At 38.7% G+C, this 21,682-nt stretch overlaps 1 protein-coding gene across 4 annotated transcripts in view; it reads right to left on the reverse strand.

The window, feature by feature from the left end:
* Nucleotides 1-21,682, reverse strand: part of Col14a1 (collagen type XIV alpha 1 chain) — a 216,034-nt gene that overhangs the window by 68,153 nt on the left and 126,199 nt on the right. For all 4 annotated transcript variants that reach the window (XM_021650061.2, XM_021650060.2, XM_060389409.1 and 1 more), the window contains exons 25-34: nucleotides 19,791-19,847; nucleotides 16,815-16,954; nucleotides 15,705-15,828; nucleotides 15,268-15,411; nucleotides 13,964-14,128; nucleotides 13,295-13,333; nucleotides 10,685-10,823; nucleotides 9,629-9,771; nucleotides 7,244-7,353; nucleotides 4,436-4,594 (exon numbers count right to left, since the gene is read on the reverse strand). In XM_021650061.2, coding sequence (XP_021505736.1) covers nucleotides 4,436-4,594; nucleotides 7,244-7,353; nucleotides 9,629-9,771; nucleotides 10,685-10,823; nucleotides 13,295-13,333; nucleotides 13,964-14,128; nucleotides 15,268-15,411; nucleotides 15,705-15,828; nucleotides 16,815-16,954; nucleotides 19,791-19,847 — 1,220 coding nt within the window. The remainder of the gene's footprint in view (nucleotides 1-4,435; nucleotides 4,595-7,243; nucleotides 7,354-9,628; nucleotides 9,772-10,684; nucleotides 10,824-13,294; nucleotides 13,334-13,963; nucleotides 14,129-15,267; nucleotides 15,412-15,704; nucleotides 15,829-16,814; nucleotides 16,955-19,790; nucleotides 19,848-21,682) is intronic.

Consider the following 21,682-nt stretch of genomic DNA (forward strand, 5'->3'; position numbering starts at 1 on the left):
TTTTCCTCTGTGTCGGGTATTATTCTAAGCCCTATTTATCTACCAGTTTTTCTCAGCTCATCACCATGTAGCACAGCGATGACCATGCCCTTTCTGCAGTCCAGGTCTGGAAGACCTGAAATGAGAAATTGAAGTATATAATGGAAGTTCAATTCCAGTTGAGATTTGAACAGTACAATCAACATGTGGTCTAAACCAGTGTGGTTTATTTAGTAATAAGCGGACCTTTGGGTTAATGCTTGAAATGAAGTAGCCAAGCCTGACTTTATAATGTTACTGCATTTATTTATTCAATGGAGCTCATTATGGACAGCAAGCATCAGCTAGAGTCAGCTATGTCTGGAAACCTTTTATGCATTAAGAAATTTAGCATTCCTGGATAAAAACCTTCATGTTAAAATATTTTAGTGAATGGAAATATTTACTTAAAGCAAAAGCCCTTCACCACCTCCCATACGCATCAAGCCTTCTTGAAGTTTTTCCGATAAACACTCAGCCCTCAGCCACATAAAGCTGAGTAATGTCTACATATAAGCCTTTGCCTAGCCCTCTGCCCTGTGGATTGATTAGGATTTGTAAGAGCTCAGGTTATCTCCTAAAGGGATCAAGCATCCACTAAGTATTTAATGAAGCTAATACTATCATTTGAGGAATGCTACTATGTGGGATGCCTTTTCTTTTGCAAGTTAGATAGGATCAGCAGCTTTTTCTTTGGATACAACAAATTTATTCATAGTCGTTTTGTCTTTGTGATAGCTTAGATTCCTTAGCCTGCACTTAGGACTTCTTTCCCAAGGCACATTTCTACAGAAGGATTAAAACACTGCAACAACAAAATAAAACATGCGTCTGGCTTTTATTCCAAAAGCAGTGACATATGTAGCTGTACAACTTAAACAAGAGATAATGCAGAGATTTTATGTCAAAGCATCTCATACTTGAGTGCCTTGGAATCCAAAACAACAAGGTTCAAAAGAAGTCATAGCTCAAGCAGTTAATATAAGAGACAGCCTCCTACTGACCCCAAAACTATAAAAGATATAGATTTTTGAAACACAAGGAGAGACATGTAACCTTTTACATTTACAGTCTGTAATTTCGCTAAATGGAATACTTAGCCAATTACAAACGCTATTTTTCATTACTGGACATTTTCTCTGGGTGAAGCTCAAAAGGCAAGTTATTTGGGGTCAAGTGTTAGCAAGAAAATAAGATTAAAATATTTTTCAGCAGTTGAGTCATTTTGATCCATGAATGGGAATTTCAAAATTCTCTTGGCTCAACTTTGCAGTCAGTACCAGATTTTCTCAGCTAACTTTTTCTTGAATAATATAAATACATCTATGTACTTGTACAAATCGAAAACTTTCTGTGTAAAAGACTATCCCATAGATAGAGCTACAGAAACCTAAGCCATCTTGCATTTCTCATTAGGTGTCCAACTTCTCATTGACTTCATTAACAAAGCAAGAAGCATTTGGCATTGGCCATGGTAGAGCTTAGAGTTTGGCTTGTTTTTAATTATTAAATTTTAGGGAAACTGTGAGTGTTCTAGTTAAACTGAGAAATGAAAGTTAACTATTTTTATGCCTGTGGTAGATATTTTTTAATACCTGTTTGTATTCTAATGGGTGAGAGAAAGAAAGGGTGTAGATATGGGTGAGAAGATAAGCAGGGAGGCTGGGAGAAGGGCAACTGTGATCTGAATACACATATGAAGGGAAGCCTGTTTTCAGTAGAGAGAAAAATTAACACTTGGCTAGTGACGAATCATCAGCTAGTCTACTGTTGAATTCTACACCAAAAAGATTTACTCAGTGTATAAAATTATAGGTGGCTACTTGGCATGTTTGTCTTTTATTTAAATAGCAGGAGGCTCAATAAACGCCAGATGAATAACTGCCTGAGTATTAGATTCATACAGCATAAAAAAAAAATCTAAGAAACATGGTCTCATGCCAGAAGCTCAAACTTTTTCTAGAATCATTAAAAAAAAAAAAAAGGTAAAAACGTAACAGACCTCTGAGGAAGAAAACTGGAAAGGAGAGGCAGTTAGTTTTCTTTGCACACGTGTTTTGACAGCTAAGTGAAGCCTGCTTATTAGTTTAGTCTCCCTGGGGATAGCCACCACCTACGGAATCTTGCATTTCTGAGCATGACTTGTTTTTGTTAAGGATGTGAGCAGTTTCTATACAGTCGTTACTATAATCCTAAATCCTCTCCTTTCACTCAAAGATGGTTTGAAAGGATATAAATTTTTCTTTAGAGAGGAAATCAAAGAGTCCTCCAACATTTTGAATCAGGGCTAGATTTGGCAAGCGACACTGACCTGTGAGCTACTATTAGAATTATTCCTCCTGGAATTATCTGAAACATGCCCGTTTCACATACCTTTTCACTGGTTGCCAGAGGAAGACCAACACTGAGTTGGATGTTTTTTGAAACTGAAATCCGAAAGCCAGTACTTCTTTCATATGGCCTTGAGACCATCAAGTGACACCCACCCCGTCCCCAAGCAAAACTTACTACTCAAATGCATTTTTAAGATTGAAGCTAATATTATCAATTTCATCATAAGCAAATTCTTTAGTAAGTGGGAAGACTAAAAAGCTGTTTAGGAGTCCTTCACAGACTTCTAGATTATAAGAAAAGCTATGGCTTTTTTTTTTTTTCTTACTAGCCTTACAAAGAACTCTTTAGTTATTGACATCTATAAATTCCCCTTTGTTCTGCTGCTGGCTGCAAGTTGCCACAAAGGGCCCTCTGTTAAACCGCGATTCTTTTCTGTCCCAAAGTGAAAAATTACCATCAGTATACCTGAGACATACAGGCACTTTTAGGGGTAGTAATCAATTTTTTGATGTTTTATTGGTTATGTAAATGGAGCATATTTTTACCTATGGTGTGATTTGAAACGCAATTACTATCATTGTTATTATAAATTTACAGTTAGAAAATACAAACAGGGGAGAGTAGGATGCATGTTAAAAGACTGCAGTCAATGCCGCAGATGGGGTATACTACAGATAACATCTTTTAAGGAAAGAAACTGTGCAAAACAAATAGTCTGGGGCTAGGAATGTAGTTCAGTCAGAGCTCCTTGCCTGATGCTCACGAGGTCCTAGGTTCAAGCCTCAGCACCACAAACAAAACCCTACATGTAAGAGATAGTTCATTTCTATTTTCATTCTAGCAAGTGTTTCTTGGGCACCTACTGTGCTTGTAGGAATGTGTCAGACTGTGATAATTTTTTTAAAGAAGCCCATGCTGTCGCTTCTATTTCAGGGAGCTTATATTCTGTCTAGAGAGGTAAAATATGAATAAATAGCAAGGCAAAAAGATGTGACCGTCAATAATCAAGTAGTAAATGAGTGTTTAGTTGTCTGTAAAAGGTGAGATGAAGGATGAAAAAGTCATTGTTGTGCTGGTCACCTTCGAGTACTACTCTCAGGGACATTAGGTGCACCATGGTTAAAATTGAGAAAAGCATAATAGTACAAAGTGATTTGGGCCCCAAGTTTCCCCCCTTAAACGAGTCTATCTATTCATCCTTGCATTTGTTGGTCCAGCACGTCCTTAGTTCGCTAATTCTGTATTTTTACAATCTTAAAACAGTTTCTGCTGTTACAGAAAGGAGAAACGTAGGTTAAAATACTCAGAGTTCTTTTTAAAAACTAAAATGTTACCAGTTTTCGTATGACTCAAATGACAGAGCGCTACTAATTGGCTGTGAATCATGCTTTTAAAACAAAACCCTGTATACACTGTTCTTTGTTGTGGGCAGTGAGTGGAAGGAATGTGATGTCTATGCCAGTTGGAAGTCTCCCAGGCTCACGTTCCATTTCAGTAATGTAAAAATTACTTTAGAAATATTTTTACATCAGTAACTTCTAATATCAATAACCCTTATAAAGGGTTTTTGATAGCAAAGATAGTTGTAAAATATACAAATCTAACCCAAATTAGAGGCATATTCCACTTTCCTAGGTACAGTGTTGAGAAACTTTGTATGGATTTGTATTTTCTTTTACAAATTTGTACATGTAGAGTTTTGAATTCCAATAACAAACCACTTATGTCACAAATATGGTGCTGAATATTATAATATTCAAATCTTAAATGCATTTAGATAATTAACTAGTCTAGTACCTGAAGCATTCTCTTTATAATAGACAGAAGCTTACTTCCTTGAACATCCATGTTTGCTTAAAGAGCCACCATCTATCATCTTTCTATCAATCATCTCTCTATCATCTATCCCTCTATCATCTATCAACTATCTATTATCTATCTGTCTATCTATCCATCTCTGTGCATTTGTCTATCCATCCACCCATCCATCAATCTCATTACCAAATTCCTTCCCTTGAAGCTAAACATAAACTAATTATTTTTCCTGTAACAGACACACAGTTTCACTTCTTTATCTACTTACTGGTGCAGAGTTTCCATTTGGTCCTCTTGATCTGACCATTCTGCCTAGAACTTCCACACCATCCGATGTGATATTCGCTGATGCATTTATAGCCTTCTGACCCACTTCCTTACAGTCAACAACCACTTTGGCCAATGTCTTGCTGATAATGACATGGAGCTAAGTAAAAGAAAAGATGTTTTAGGATGTCCTGTGCAGGGAGAAGTATCAACTGATTTGTGTAATTGTATGACTCATCATACTTTGTACTTTGCTATGTACTTTTCTGTGACTGCTCAACATTCAAGAATCATCACTGTAAAATACCTTTCTTTGACATGACTCTTTAAATAGACACTTTTAATAAGAGAGTTTAGTTTATTTTTATTGATATTTTAAGTTAGCACACAAAATATTGAGTGTTATTATGAATTTTATTCATGTATCCTTATAGCTAGCTCTAATTTGTTCCCTTTCCCCCACTGCCTTCCTTCATTTTCCCCATCTCCCTGCAGCTGGAAGGGGTCATGAGAGTGCAGGACATTTTCTTAAGGAGGGAAAGGGAAGCCAAGGAATACATGCAAGAAGACGCCCTTCCCTTATAGTCTGGGGCAGTTTTCCTAAATCACAATCTCAAAAACATGGAGGACACTGTTTCAGCAGTCACCATTTCTGTGTGAGGATTTGGAAAAGCCAGATGGTTCCATCCTTTAAGTAACCACCAAAAGTAAGTACATTGTAGTTAAACCAGGTAACCACTCTGTAACCAACTTCTGACATAACGATATCTGAGCCTACTACACATTTTGACTGGGATTATGTTTGCTTCATAAATACTACTTGTATGTGGCGGACTAGTGAACTGAAAGTAAAATCTATACTCCAACAATGATTTCACTCCCAAAGAAAGGTAACCATGGCAACTCCATTCAATCAACAAAAAAGGCTGAATGATGTGAATCAAGGTTATGAAAGCTAAAACGGATAACACCATGTTCAAATCATAAGCAGACTTAGCCTATCGGTAATTTAATATCTTTTATATTAAGATAGTTTAACTTCCCAGGTGTTACACAACTTTGTTTTGTCCCATGGTTGTATAAAAGATGAAAGCACAAGGATTCCTATCTATTTTTATGTAGTGTTTTAAGTTACATCAGGATAGAAGCAATTCCAGTCAGCAGTGGAGTTCATTAGAATTTTTTTCCTCTCAAAAAGAAGCTAACTTAAACAAAGACCATTCCTATGAAAATCCTTCCATATCATTTGATTCTTGTGAACATTGTCATGTACATGAGTAGAAATTGAAATGAGTGTGTTCTGGGGAGATTATTCTCCTACTTAAAACAATATTTTGCTTTACAAAAGACATTGAAACATTTTCAAAAATATTTTGCTTCTTTAATCACATGTACAAGAAATTATTCCATTTGTATATTTACTAACATTTTGATAAAGGTTTGGGGACCATATTTTATATCCAAAATGTAAAAGTTAAAGCCAACTAAAAAATCAACAAAGACTGAAGATATTTATTCATTCGTAATGCTTTGAACAAATCAAATCTGATCTGTGTGAATTGAACTTTCATTGACATCTTCCATCAATAGTTGTATGCTGCATTAGTTTATTTTGTTTCTTCTTTGGCTTTACTAACACATAAACTAGAAGAAAGTATTTCTTAATACAGATTTCAAAAATTTAAAGATTTATACATGTAAAGCCAATCACTAACCAACCTCACTTCTAGCCCCTGGAGTTCTGGTAAGTTAAACAAAGATTTCCACTGCTTACAACCCCTAAAGAGTTCCTTAAAGTGAGAACACAAGCTCATGCCTAAGCCACAGGCTGTGATGACAACCCCTCTTTTGACACAGATGACACTAAATGCTTTGCATCTACCCTGGCTGTTTTGCAACATGCTCTACACAACCAAGAACAGAACTATCCCATGATTCTAGTGACATTCAAAGAGCTCTTCATGGAACTTTTAATTAGTAAGCCTCCAGTTGTAACACACACTTTTTAGATAGGTATGTAACCCTATCAAACAAGAAAAAGTAAGTTTTATATGTAATCAGTCTTAATTATACAATATGCAGTAAAGACACCAAAAAACATAGAAAGTACAATTGGCCAAGGAGACCAACAATCCTTTCTGTGTGTGTATGAATACATGTTCAGTAACATGTGTGTAGAGGTGAGAGAACAACTCTGTGGAGTTAGTTCGCTCCTTCCAACTTTCACATGGGTTCCAGGGATCAAACTCAGGTCATTATGCCTGCAGTACCTGGTGCTAAGGGCATTTCCCCAGTGAGTTATGTCACACATTCTGTGTTATATTGTGTAGTCTGACAAATGGGCACAGTTACTTAGTAATGTGGTGCTTTCTCCTCAAAGGAAGAGTCTGGACCAAATTTGTCAATATCTCCTGTGAGAACCTGCTCAGAAAGCACATTTCAGTGTCTCATCTCAGACCTACTCATGCAGAACCATGGGTGTCATTATCAACTCCCATAGGAAGAAATTCTTACTCCAGTTAAACTCTGAAATCCAAAGCTCCATGAATTTTAAGAAATGTATTTCTGAGCTGGACCTTCAATCCCAACACTCAGGAGGCAGAGGCAGGTGGACCTCTGTGAGTTTGAGGCCATCTTGGTCTACAAAATGAGTTCCAGGACAGCCATAGCTATGTAGAAAGACACAGTCTAAAAAAACAAAACAACAACTACACACATGCACATACACATACACACACAGACATTTCTGTTGTTCCTCGTTCTGACAGTAAACAGAATAAATAATTATATTATATGAAGCCTCACTAACCTTGTGAAAGCTTCCGTAGAACATTTTCTTGATGTCAGGTCCTTCAAAAGTAACAGTTTGAAAATCTCCGGTATAGTCATAGTTGAAATAAGTTAGAGTTTTTCCACCATCTAGTCAAATAAAGAAAAGCCAAAATATTTTAGAAATAATTTAAATGGGTGAATAACTTTTTCCTAAAATTCATGTTGACAGAAAATAGTGAATTCATTGTTTTGAAGCTACATCTAAAACAAAATGAAGGGATGAAACAATGAACAGTCCTTGGCTTGTTATAGGTTTTCCAGTGTAAAGTAATTGACTTACTGACAAGTGATGATGAGGAGACCAGGACCATGTGTGTGCCCTTCCCTTACACCTCTTTGCCTAAACTCTTATCCATAACACCTCTTGAGAGATGCCATCAAAGCTTAGAGTAAAAGAAGAATATGAGAGAGGATATTATCACTAAATATTAGGAAAGAACAACTAGGTACTTTGTCTTACTAGCCCATCACAGACACAGACTTTCCCAGGATACAACTTGGAAAAGAAGCAAAGAGATGTCTCCTTTATTATGAACAAACAAAATTCTTAATGTTCAGTCTTTTGTATTACAGGGAATATTATATTATTAAAAATAAAATACCTTTCTCTCAACAGCGCTTTCTTACACTAAAATTTAATTTCTACCTTACTTTTAAGTGCAGTTTTTTAAGTTTCCTCTCTGTAATGAAACATTCTGACCAAGAGCAATCTTGGAGAGCAAAAAGCTTACTTAAGCTTACAGGTCACAAGTCTATCACTGATCTCAAGGCAAGAACCTAAAGCTAAGCCTGTTTTCTAGTTCACACAAAGAGACACTGCAGTAGCCGTGGAAGATGCTGCTTGATGGCTTCTTTTCAGACTCATGCTTATCTAGCTTTCTTATCTAGTACAGGACCACCTGCCTAGGCAAGGTGCTGCCCACAGTGGGCTGGACCTTCCTATATCAATTAACCATCAAGACAATCCCCCACAGACACACCCACACGCCAATCTAACCCTTACAGTGTCTTCTCAAATGACTCTACGCTATGTCAAAGGAGCAGTTAACGCTAACTAAGACACAGAGCAAACTAATTTTAATCATTTTAAGATGTTTTTATTTTTAACCCTAGGGCATATGTGGTGTTAATGACTTAATCCTTTTCGGTCTGTAGATTTTCTTTAGTTGCATATGAAAAAGGTTTTTTTTTTCATACTATGTTTAGTTGTTGATTGCTTCCTATATAATAAACCTTTTTTTTTATTTCATTGGGAAATAAGACCAAAAGTCTCTTCATCCAAATGTTTGTCATGCCTTTTATGTTTTAATTTCTAGCTTTATTCAATAAACTCAGTGGCATGAGTCGAAGACTGGGCATTGTTTGGTACACTTCAGAGCGGGACAGAGGAAAGCTTCCCTTTCTGGTTCCTCCTCAAGTTTCCAACCTCTAAGTATCATAGCTTCCCAGCATCTAGACACATGTTCTTCTCTTCAGTTTCTTAGCAATAAGAGTTTGGTATCATATATCACATATACACAGCTTCCAGATTTATATCTCTATCCCAGAATTTTTTTTCCAAATATGATGCTGCCAACTCAGCAGTCTGTGGAATATCAAATAGGCATTTGTATTCATCATATCCATGTCCAATAAATGAACTTCACCCCAAGAAGACCTACAAAGTAAAATAACCTGGGCCCACGGGGGCTCACAGAGACTGAACCACCAACCAAAGAGCATGCACAGGCTGGACATAGAGCCCCTACACATATGTAGCAGATGTGCAGCTTGGTCATCATGTGGGTCCCCTAACAATGGGAGCAGAGGCTGTCTCTGACTCTGTTGCTCGTCTTTCAATCTCTTTTTCCCTTGCTGAGTTGCCTTGTCAGGCCTCAATGGGAATGAGAGTGGGACTTGGAGGAGAGAGGGGAGGGGCCTAGAATCAAGCTGTAAAGTGATTAAATAAAGAAAGAAAAAAAAGAGAGCCAAGGTTCTCAAACTGTGGGTTGTGACCATTGGAAAACACTTATTCCCTATGGTCTTAGGAATCCCCAACCATAAATTCATTTTTGTTGCAACTTTGTAACTGTAATTTTACTACTGAGTGGTGTCTTAGTTCCTAAACCATTCAGAAATATGTGTTTTCCAATGGCTGCAATTAACAGGTTGAGAAGCACTTTGTGCCTAATGCTGACACAGAGCAGGCACTCAAGGGACATTTCTTGAAAGAATAGGTGAATAAGCAAACAAATCAGTGATTTCATAATTCAATGCTTGTTGTTTATATATCACATAAGTTGTGTTGCAACATGAAATAGCAAGAATGCATGCCACATGCATTATCATGTAGACAGCAAACACCACACATAAACATACTTACTGTCTAAAATGATCCCGACCAGTGGGTCGGAATTTTTATTTAAAATCTCCCAAAGAGCAAATGGCTCCTGTGGCGTGTCAGGAAGAATCCGGAACAGGAAAGTCATTGTATAGTCAGAAGGCAGTCCTTCTGGATGCAGAAACCTGATGGTGGGAAGAGAACAATGCCTCAATGTCTCATTCTTGAAAAAGTCATCCTTTGACCATAAAGTAATATATTTTTATTATAGAAGGTTTGAAAAGCAAAATGAGATTGTCATCAATCTCCATCAAATCACTGTTTTAGGCTGTCTGGCTCTCCAGCTTCTGGGATTTCTCCTGTTTCCTCCTCTCAATTCACTTTGGGAGTGCTTGGATTACAGAAAGACACCAGCATTCATTTTTCTCATGGGTTCCAGGTATTTGAATTCCACTCATTAGGCTTACATGACAAACACAGTGATTGGTTGAATCATCCCTCTGCCTCTAGCTATGACTTTTACTGCATGTCATTGGCTTCTCTGAGTTTCCACTTCAGAGTTTCAGCGTAGTTTATAGGTTTAAGAGTTAGCATATATCAGTATTTAGAATAATATATGGTCCACTGTGTTGCTGTAAGTATTAATTATTTTTACATGTCTTCACAGGTGAAAATATGCTAAACTGCAACCAGAATTATAGGATGGGGCTGATCTTTTATGTTAGTTTTTCAAAATTTTTATGTTCTAAGTATGGGTGTTTTGCCTACATGTAGGTCTGTGCAACACATGCCAGCCTAACGCCCAGAGAGGACAGAAGAGGTCTCCAGGTCCCCTGGAAGTGGAATAACAGATGGGTGTGATCTTTTATGTGGGTGCTAGGAATTGAACTCAGGTCCTCTGGAAGAGTAGCTTGTGCTCTGAACTGCTGGCTGAGTCATATTTTCAGCCCCAGGGCTGTTTTGAAACAAACAACTATAAACATTATTTGCTCTAAATATCATAGAAAAAATCTTACCACAAACTATTGCAGTAAATTACAAACTGAGATCATTTTTATACTGAGATATAATAAGCACTTTCTGGCATGGAAAACATACTTGGTCGGCTGGGAAACCAACGCATCTTTATGGATTTGATAACACGGGAACAAATTGAAGGTGCCAGGTTCCATAGAAACGCCTTCCACTGCAGAAAAGTCCTTTTCAACCAAACCGAACATTTCCATCATCTTAAATCCTAAGGTGATGAGAGAGGGGGTTCAAGAACAAACAGTAACTTTAAAGTTTTAAGGTTTTCTGCTAAGTATTTAAACAAAACAGGCAGATGAACTCCAAGCAAGCATTAATCAGCATTTTTCTTTACAATGTGATAATGGTAGGGATTGTGTTAAATCTGTAGGCTGAGGAGTTTGTTGGATGGCCGTTTTTACTAAACAAATCCTATGGATCTATAAATGTGGGAGGTCTTTCATCTTCTGATATCTTCTTTGATTTCATTTTTCAATGTCTTAAAGTTTTTCTCACACAAGTCTTCCACTTGCTTGGTTAGAAGTACACCAAGATTTTTTTCAAGGCTATTGGGAAAGGTGTTATTGCCCTGATTTCTTTCTCTCCTACATACCAATTGTATATAGGAAAGCTACTAATTTTTTTTAGTGGATTTTATATCCAGCTATTTTGATAGAAGTGATTATCTTCTGCAGGAGTTCTTCATTAGAATTTTTAGGGTTGCTTACATATGCAATAATATCATCTATAGATAAGGAGACTTTGACTTCCTCCCTTCCTATTTTTATCCCCTTGATCTCCTTAAGTGTTCAATAAGCAACCTACAATCCTTCTAACAGCAGAGGTTAGGTATAAAGCAAGAAACTAAAGGGTAGAAATAGGTCTCTCTAGGAAGAGAAATAAAATAGATAGTTATTGGTGGATGAGGAGGATAGCAAGAATGGGAGGATTGAATGGAGAGTGAGAAGAAAGAAGGGTGAAAGAGAGGAAGTATGGAGGGGGTAAGGACCATTTGAGGAATCATGTGGAAACCTAATGCAGGAGAAGTTCCCTAAAATATAAATGTGTATAAAGGTGATCTAAATAAAACCACCAAACAACTGGAGAGATGGAGCCCCACCTGGACATCTCTTGTCACAGAAGAAAGCCTCCAGTACCAGGATTGGGTTACATTTAATTGAGTTGACAGCCCAAGGGCCCAATGCTATCAGTCACGCCCTACAAACTGACAGTAACACCCTATTATTGAAGACAGCACAGACAACTCCCTGAACATGAAGTCAAGCTGGTGCCTACCTAGAGCCTTCACTCCCATGGACTAGTGTCCATGGCACTAAAACATCCTCTACATGCTACTAAAGAAGAAAGGTAAACACCAAAGCTGCTACAAAACCTTTGGGCTACAGTGATGACCTGTCTGGAAGATGTGCTAGTGCAATAACTTGTGCAAGGCCTGTGGGAGTAACCAACTGATAGCTGATCAGATTTGAATTTGAGGCTCACTCCATGAGATGGAACCCATCCCTGACACTGCTCGGGTTTCCTGAAACTAGAGAGGCCAGGGACCTATGAGAAAACCAATACGACTGTTCTGCTACAGGAGCATAGCCATAAAACGACTCCTGAGGACATTCTGCTATACTTAATAGATTAGCGCCTTGCTCAGCCGTCACCAGAGAAGCTTCCTCTTGCAGTAAATGGAGACCCACAGCCGGTGTAAAGAAAGTGAGGGATCTTGAAATATTCAGTCCTACATAAGACATCTCCATCAAATACTTCCCCTCAGGGCTCAGGGAACCCCATAGCAAAGGAGATAGAAAGAGTGTAAGAGCCAGAGGGGATAGAGGCCATCAAGGAAACACAACCTTCTAAACACAGCGGGAGCAACATGTATATTAACTCAGAGGCTGTGGCACCATGTACAAGGCCTGCATGGGTCTGCACAAGATGGAGTTCCAGCACCATGAGAAGTGGACACAAGCCTTAACTCCTAACCCAGAAGCTATCTCCAATTTATAACCACTCTGAAGTGAAAAATTTGTTTTTGTCCAATGGAGTCTCACTGGGGACACTCTTAAGGCCAGGCCCCATGCTCATCACTGGATATCAACACAAAACCAAGTTGGTGGCATCTCTGGAGGTTCTTTGCCTTGTTATGTCTTGTCAGTTCTTTTTATTTTTTTTTAACAACTTACAAGTCCGTTGCATATATATTATGGCTTCTGTTTTTATGAGACTCCTGTGTGTGCAAATGTGTCTCTGCATCTATATGTGTTTCTTGGGCTGTTCCCTTAGCTCTTTATCTCCTGGGTGTTTTGTTTTGTTTTGTTTTGTTTTGTTTTGTTTTGTTTTGTTTTGTTTTGTTCCCGAGACAGGGTTTCTCTGTGTAGCCTTGGCTGTCCTGAACTTGCTTTGTAGACCAGGCTGGCCTCAAACAGCAATCTGCTGCCTCTGCCACCCAGAGTGCTGGGATCATAGGCGTGCACCACCGTCCATGTTGTATCTTGTTTTATTATCATTCTTTAGATGCCTACTTGTTTTCTGATGAGAGACAGAGAGGGTGTGTGTTTCAGATGAGAGGGGAGAAGGGAGGATCTCAGAGGAGTTGGGGGATGAGAAACCATAATCAGAATATAATGTATGAATAAAAATCTATTTTCAATAAAAAGGAAAATAGGGAGAATGCATGCTAACACATACCTGCAAGATCAACTCCATCCTTCTGCACCATTGGGCAAGCTGAAAAACAGAGCAATCGAGATAAAACCCCAGGCCATGCACCTCCAAATATATGACTCCGTGGTTGTGAGCAGGAAATTAATAGAACCTTCCCCAAGCATGCCACTCCTGACCTGCAGGGTAACTCTAATACGATGTGGCTGTGGTTGTCTGCTGTCCCCTTTTAGAACCAAAGGGTCATAGCTTCCAACCACTCTCCTGGATCCATTAAATCAATGGTCGTTACTAGAAAGCACTTGTCAAGAAATGTTTTGATAAAAACATCTTTGAAAACTATTTCCTACAATTTTTTTTTTGTTGCTCATTATTGTCTTGTTTTGTTAAGGCAGGGTCTTGCTATGTAACCTTGGCTGATTTTCACTAAGTATCCCAAGGTGGCTTCAAACTTGGGGCCTTTGATGCAAACTATTAACTTGGGAAGATCTCCATCAACCTAAACCTTTAAAGGTGGGAGAGAAGGTGTTTGCCTCATATGCTCAGAACCACAGTACTCAACACCTGCATGATAACTAGCCAAGGGAGTCAACAGTTCTTTCCCAGCTCCGGATGGGACTCCTTCCTTAAGTAACCAGTATTAGATATTCTTGAATTTTAAATAACCCTCATGAATACAAATTCTAAAGAACTAACTTGCTGATGCTGTTTCACAAACAAAAGTAATTAATTCATCTTCAATTTTCTTAAAGGCATCAAAGTCATCCACAAAGAAGACATGACGTGCGCTGGGCTTGCTGCCAATCTGAACCAACTCTGAGTAATCAGCATCAGCCACACCGATGGCAAAGATGTTGTATCCTGCAGAAGACACAGATCAGACTTCTGATCAGTTTAAACTTCGTGATATACAGTGCAAGATGCTAGATGTTTAAGATGCTCTTGTTTGGGAAGTGTTTGATTCATTCCTTACTGTTCTTCAGGGTTCTTCATGGGCACATTTCATTATGTGAGAATTATTCCCTCATCCCTTGAAATTTTCCATTAAAAGAAAAAAAAAAAAAAAAAACCAACAAAGCTAAAGCCCCAGTTGGTGCAAGAGCCAGAATGGTTCCCGTTTGAGTAGCATATTTATGGTTGCATACTTTTCATTGTTATTCTGACTTCTGTGGCATGAGCTGCTATTTAAACAGACTATATTCCCTTCAGAAGTATACCTTAAGGCCTAGCAGCCTACACTGGGTCACCATGTAAAAACTGGCAGGTGAGTATTAAACTACTGTTGCTAAGCGTATCATCTTAGTTTCTTTCCTGTGACAAAATACCTGAAAAAGGCAACTCAGCAGAGAAAGGGTTTATTCTGGCTCACAGTTCTGGGTATCACAGCAGGGATGTCACAGTGGCAGGAATGTGTGGGACCTGGTGACACTGCATCCATCGTCAGGAAGATAGGGTAAAGGATATATACACATGCGATTGCTCAGCTCACTCTCTCCTTTTCCATTTCAAGGCTCAGCCCATGAAACAGTGCCACACATAAAAGCATAGGTCTTCCCACCCCAGTTAACCCAACTACGAAAATCCCCAACAGGCATGCTCATTGGCCAACCTAATCTAGACATTTTCTCATGAGACACCCTTTCTAGGTTATTCCTGATTATGTCATATTCACAACTAAAGCAAATCATGACACATATTTTATCTTCACAGCCATCTGTGAGAAATTTTATTTTACAGTCCAGGAAATAGGAGCGTTTCCTTAATGAGCTCCTTCCTCTCCCTGAACCTGTAGAGTGGTCCTTTCATGATATTATAACTCATTGCTGGAACCCTGCTGTAACAAATCATAGAAATAAAAGAACCTAGTTACAGAATGGTAAAGGTGTGTGACTTCAAAGCTGTTACCCACCAGGGGATATTTAATTAAGCTGATAGGAATGTGTGCTTAGTGCCAGCATTGCTCTTCACAGTCACTGATGGTGCACACAGGGGAACCTTACCGTCCGCCTGCATCTCCCTGGAGATTTTGTTGACATCATCTTGAGATCTTCCATCAGTTATAACCACAATAACCTTTGGGATGCCTCTCCTTGTACCTGACTCTACAGTAAATAAGGTATCTCGGACGTGCTTGATAGCTTTTCCTGAAACAAAGAATCAACAGTTCCATTCCTCTCCTCCACATGCTTTCACAAGCAGAAAAGAGTGAAACAGAGTGGTTACATCAATGAGAACAATTAAAAATTATTGTCTTGAGAGCTGAGGCTGCAATGCAAGAGGAAATTACCTGTGATGTATGTAAAAGGCCCTGGGTTTCATATTCAATGCCAAAACAAATAAGCAAGCCTCATAGCAAAAGTCACCTTGAAGTCTCTTATGATTATTATGAGCTGTAGCTGGGCATTGTTCTGGCAATGTTTGTCGGTTTGGGTCTTACCTGTTTTGGTATTTCCTCCTTTGTAGGAAATGTGTCTAATTGCATCAAGAAGTGTCTCTTTGGTTTTGTAAGCATCCAGTTTGAATTCTGTCCTGGGGTCATCAGTGAACTGAACCATGGCCACCTGGAGATAGAAGGTGTTTGTGCTTTTACATGGGTATGGATTTCTGTGAGGTTGGAAAGTATACAGGAGCACAGGAGCACCCGTTATTTAAATTTCTTCCTTAACTCAATCCATCGACTAAAACTTCATGTGGTTAAATATCAAATTGAAGGCAAATTAAATTTCAAGTTCCAGGTACTTATTAAGAACTAGAATTTTTAGAAGTTCTTTCTAATGATTCTAGGGCTTTTCCCACTTCATTTGACAAGTAAAAATTGACCTCCTTTTTCTGCTATGCCACAGAATCAGAGTTATATTCTTTATAAAGTAACTACTATGGTTCCACCCACGGTAAAGGAGAAAACAGAGGCACATGAAATCTAGCAAGAGGGTTAGGATCACACATGTGGTCACTGGTAGAGCAAGCAGATGGCTGAAGTCAAGTACATTTTATTTCAAAATCTGAGATCTTAGTCATTGCTGCATAAACCTTTGTATCTTAATTTCCTACATTTTACTTCTATTCCTGTGGCACTATGGAGCAGTTTTGAGTTGATATTCTGGAACACTGAAATATGAATGTTTGTTGAATGAATGAAGTATTTTCACATTCTGGATGATCCTTAAACATGTGTGAGCCTTGACTTTAAAGAATGTCATGCCGGGAGGAGAAATAGCACGTGTAAAGAAGACACTCTGCCTTAATATGAAAGAAATACCTTCTACTAGTCTATCGTCTTCAATCTGCTTATCTCAAGAGCTGTCACAGGGACGTACAACATTTTGATATTTCACTATAAGGTTGTCATCTACAAATGTGTTGGGCTACATCATTGCAATCGTGGATGCAAGCATCCCATGAGCTACAGGTTGTACATGCCTATAAAGATTAGCATTCCATCATCACAATACTTTGATTACATCCCCTGAAAAGTGGCCACAGTAAGAGACTAAGAAATAATTTCTGAATGCAGAGGGTAATGTAATGACTCGGTGCTTAGCCTTACCTGAGTCCCATCTGCACCAATCTTGTCCAGGGCTCCCACCGTGCTATACAGGAAATTGATGATCTTGTTGAAATTGTCATCGCCAATACTCCAGGATCCATCCACCATGAATACTAGGTCTGCCTTGGCAGCTTTACATACTGAAGACCAAGAATATGTTTTGAGTCAGAAGAGGAATGTAACATCTCAATCAAGCCAGAAGACAGGTAACAATTGCCTTCTGGAAATTAAAGCTCTTTGGTGCCAGCCTAGCCTACATAAAGTCTTGTCCTTAAAAATCTAGAATCCATTGTGAATAAGCATAAGCAAACTTTAATTACGGCATTACTCAAAATTTCTTTCTATGCCCGTTTAACCACTGACACATGCCAAAAAAAAAAAATGTCCAAATAACGCTAGCAGAAGGAAGCCATCAATAGTAATTATGAACATCAACATGATAAAAAAAAGCACACAAATTCTTCTCCATTGAAAGCCCCCTTTCAAAGTCTACTTTGAATGGTTTGTCATGATCCATTCTTCTTTTCCTCTATCACTGTGGATCATTGTGATTAGCTATGTTTTATGATGAAGCACACAATTTTCTCTTTAGTCATCTCAGTCTTTTCATTTTATTTCACTTGCATGCAAATACTCTATGAAATAATTTGTCTCTTTGCTTTCTTAGAAAAAGTATCCCAGTTCCTATTGTAGGAACTTCACTCCTGTCAGTTGTCTATCAGGTAAAACAAATCATCTTTGAGTGAGTTCACACTCAGGGACAGGACGATCTGGAGATCTTGCCTTCATCCCTTTCTTGTGACTTACATAATTGTATAGATTCATAGTCTGACTCTAATGCTGAAAAGGATTGCAAATCTAATTATAAGTAGAAAAAAAATCATGTCCTCCATTTTCATGGGAAGATGAAATATATATCAAGTTTCATTTTCAAAATGAAAGCAAAAATTATTTTAAATTTTACTTTTTTAAATTTAAACATTGCTTAAAATAAAAAAATCATCAACATGCATGAAGAAATTTATATTTAGTATATAAAACTTTTTAAATTTTCTTCTTAGGCCTTTTTTCTAATCTTAAATACATGCTTAATAAGTATCCAGTATAAGCTTCATAATAAAAAGCCCAATACCACATGTGTGATACCTCTTCTCCAGTTATTGGTTAAAGGTATCCTAGAAATCTCCAAAACAATACAGGCTATTCCTGTGGCTCCTGGCCACCCACCAGGACCTGATAATAGACCCTATTGCCAGAGTCACCACACACTTTGGCCACAGGACATGGAGAAGACATATTTGTACTGTCAGGAAGCTTCCTTCCTGCTGGCTAGCTTTCATAGTGCCAAGAGGTGCTATGGGGGAACTGCATCAACATCCTTACTCAGCTCAACATTCCTACTGTGAACTACTATTTGTGTATACGTGTCTTCATGAGTATGTATGAGTATGTATGCACGTGGAGCACTGAGGCTGATGCCAGGTGTATTCTTTAGTCCTTCTCCACCTGCAGGGTGTCTCATCGAATCTGGAGACTTAGTTTGCCATTTTTCTTAGCCTGACTGGGCCACAAACTCCAATTATCTGCCCAGGGTCACATACAGCTTACCCAGCTTTTACCTTCATGCTAGGGTCCAACATCAGGCCACCCATGCTTATGAAGTCATCTCCCTGGCCCAAAGTTATCTCTCTTAAGTGAAGATTGTATTATGCCATCCTTCCCGTAAGTGACCTTCTTGTGGCATCATATTTTTTCATATTTTTAAATTCTTTATCAATTACACTTTATTGATTTTGTATCCCCCCTGTGGTTCCCTCCCTCCTCCCCTCCCAATCCTGCCCTTTCTCCCTTTTCTGCATGCATGTCCCTCTCCAAGTCCACTGATAGGGGAGGTCTTCTTTTCCTTCCTTCTGATCCTAGTCTATTAGGTCTCATCAGGAGTGGCGTGGCATCATATTTTTGAAAAACAAAGCCCAAATCGTTGTTGGCACACAATTCCCACCATAATTCTGTCTTTACTCTGTTCTGTTACTTATCTCTCAGGCTTGTTCAGAGATAGATGAAGGCCCCCACTCCTTCAGTAGTCACTGACTAACTGCAGCATTAATTATTCTCACTCCCAGGCTATCATAAACCAATTTCTCCTTTACAACCCATACCACTAATGATCTGTGTTCGTACCCATTTCTCTTATAAAAATAAAAGTAAGAAAAAGCAGTAACCATGTGGTATTATAGTATTTCCCGTGCCTACCAGAAGAACTTTGGAAATTAATAGTGCAGCTAATAAATACTCATTAATGGGATGAAAAAAAATGAATCATCACCACTTTGTTTGGAGGCTTAAATAATTATCCTCCAGCTGTGGCAATGAGGATAGAGCATGGAGAGGCATTTCGGGGGTAAATTAGAGACCAATTTACCAAAGTAAATTGAGTTTAAAATTACACATTAGCTTTTCACTTACGCGTTTTGTTAACTATTCTTGCTTGGTGAACATTTTGTACTCTGAGATTTTTTAATGAAATCAATATTATGCAAGTCTGTAAGAAAAATCCATTCAGTGTACACAATTTATTTTTAAATGGATTTTTAATTGTCATGGTTTGATAAACTATGATTTGATATGTACGTATATTAAGGAGAAAATTAGGCAGGACAATACATATTTTGTATTAATACCTTGGCTTTCTTCTAAAATTTTTATTTTACTTATTTTTAAAATTATGTGTGAGTTTGAGAAGGTGAGTGCAATATCCAAGGAGGGCAGGGCTTTGGATCACCCGGGAGCTAGAGTAACAGGTAGTTGTGAACTGCTTGCGCAGGTGCTGGGAACCAAGCTCAGGTTCTCTATAACAACAGCATGTGCTTTTTATTGCTGAGCCATCTCTCCAGCACCCACTGTGGTTTTCCCTGAATGAACAAAAGCAACGGGAATCCTGACTCTAGAATCACCCTGTTGTTACTGTTCTCTTACCTTCCTTTGCTGGTGGAATGGTCGGAGGAGAAGTTGGTGGTTCCGTGGGAAGTGATTCTGTGTAGGAAAGTGATACAGTGCATCTTTATTCGAGGTTATCCATGATGTTGATAACTGCCTTCTTTGAGAACTTAATGACTGCCATAAACTAGCCACAGCCTGTGAAAACTGGCTTTATCCATCCTGTCATTCCACACCAAAGGCTTGAAAGGCCTTTCTGCCCCCATTCAGGCGGCCCAGCAGGAGTCGATGTAATCAAACTGCCAACTACAAAGTGGTTCTGAAGTTGATTTAAGGCAGAAATCCTAGCCCTCGTGTGAGAGGTAGGTTTTGGCTGTTTTCACATACACAATGAACTTCATTTCCATTCTGCCCAAGCACTGACAATCAATCTTTGGCCCCTGACACGTCTAGCCCTTCCCACCCTGTGTCGTCAAAGACGCCAGTTACAAATCAAACGTGATTCACTCTCTATTCTATTCTGTCTGGGAAAAAAAAGTCTCTCAGTTCTGAGGTTCAAGAATAAACACTTAGGGACTAGAGTGTGGTCAGATCTTTTCAACCTGCCCTATGCAGAAGACCTGAGACACTTAGAGAGAAGAATGGTTCTCATGGTAACTCACATAGCAAAGGACCAAGGAGCTGTAGTGTCATTAGGCAAAGATAAAATAATATTTTATTTTTTGTTTTTATTGATACCTGATAGTGAAGATGTAGACAAAACAGAAAAAAAACTTAATATTTTGGAAATCTTTCTACTAATAATGGCCATTTGCAAAGGGGAATTCCAGCTCCAAGCAACCAACAGCTGGAATAGTTCAATCTCTGAGAAAGGCTATAAAGAGAATTCCTTCAAAAGAAAAAATGAATTTTGTAGTCTCTTCTAATTTGGGATCCAATAAAATTAAATTATCTTCATGACATGAGTGAGTCAACCTGAAAGAATGAAGTAACTGTATATTCCTGATGAAGGAAAAAGGTCCATGAACTAATTATTCTTTGAAACAGAGCAAGTCATAGGACATCATGGAAGGATACCATTGGTGGAGAATGTTGGGATCAGTAAGCAGGCACTTCTACGGCCAGCCCCAAGGGACCTGACAAACCGGTTATCAGGCATTTGTGAAGACACCCTGACCGCCTGGAATTACCTGCGCATGCCCTGCGCAGGTAATATAAGAACTCTTGGAGCCCCCCCCATCACTTACTCCCTTACTCTCTTGCTCTCTCTCTTTCTCTCTTACTCCCTTACTTTCCCTCTCTCTCTCTCTCTCTCTGGGGCGCCCCCCTCCTTTCCCTTTCCCTTTCCCTCTCCCCCTAATAAACCTCCCACGTGGAACTGATCTCGTGGTGTCATTTGTGAACCCGCGTAACCTCCACAGGCGCACGTTTCCCAACATTCGTACGTTTCCCAACATTGGTGCGTTGGTCCTAACAGGGAAAATAAAAGACTTTTTTTGGAAAAAACCACAGTAGTAGAAATATGTCTCTCTAAAAGAAAAAATTAAGGAAAACACAATTGTGTGTTGCTGCTGTTCTGTTATGGATATATGAATCACTGTTATTTTTAAAGGTTTCTGATTTTTTTTTTGAGAATCATAAAATTAAAAAGGAGAAAAAAAAAGAAAAATAGAGCTTCTAATTGTTATGTTCTGCATGCAATTCAACTGGCCTTCCCTTAGGGACCTTTAGGGTCCTGACAATGTCCTATATCAGTACCTGCGTCCTATGACATCAACTGGGTCAGGTACATAGTGACTGGTCCACCACTCCTCCTCTCTCTCTTACTTTCTGACCTTTGCTCTCCACTTCTCTCTCCTCTCTCTGTTGGGGTGCCCCCTCCCCCCACCATGGCTCTCTCTCTCTCTTCCTTTCCTTTTCTCTCTCTCTTT

This window comes from Meriones unguiculatus, chromosome 8 (genome assembly GCF_030254825.1).
Source record: "Meriones unguiculatus strain TT.TT164.6M chromosome 8, Bangor_MerUng_6.1, whole genome shotgun sequence".
NCBI lineage: Eukaryota > Metazoa > Chordata > Mammalia > Rodentia > Muridae > Meriones > Meriones unguiculatus.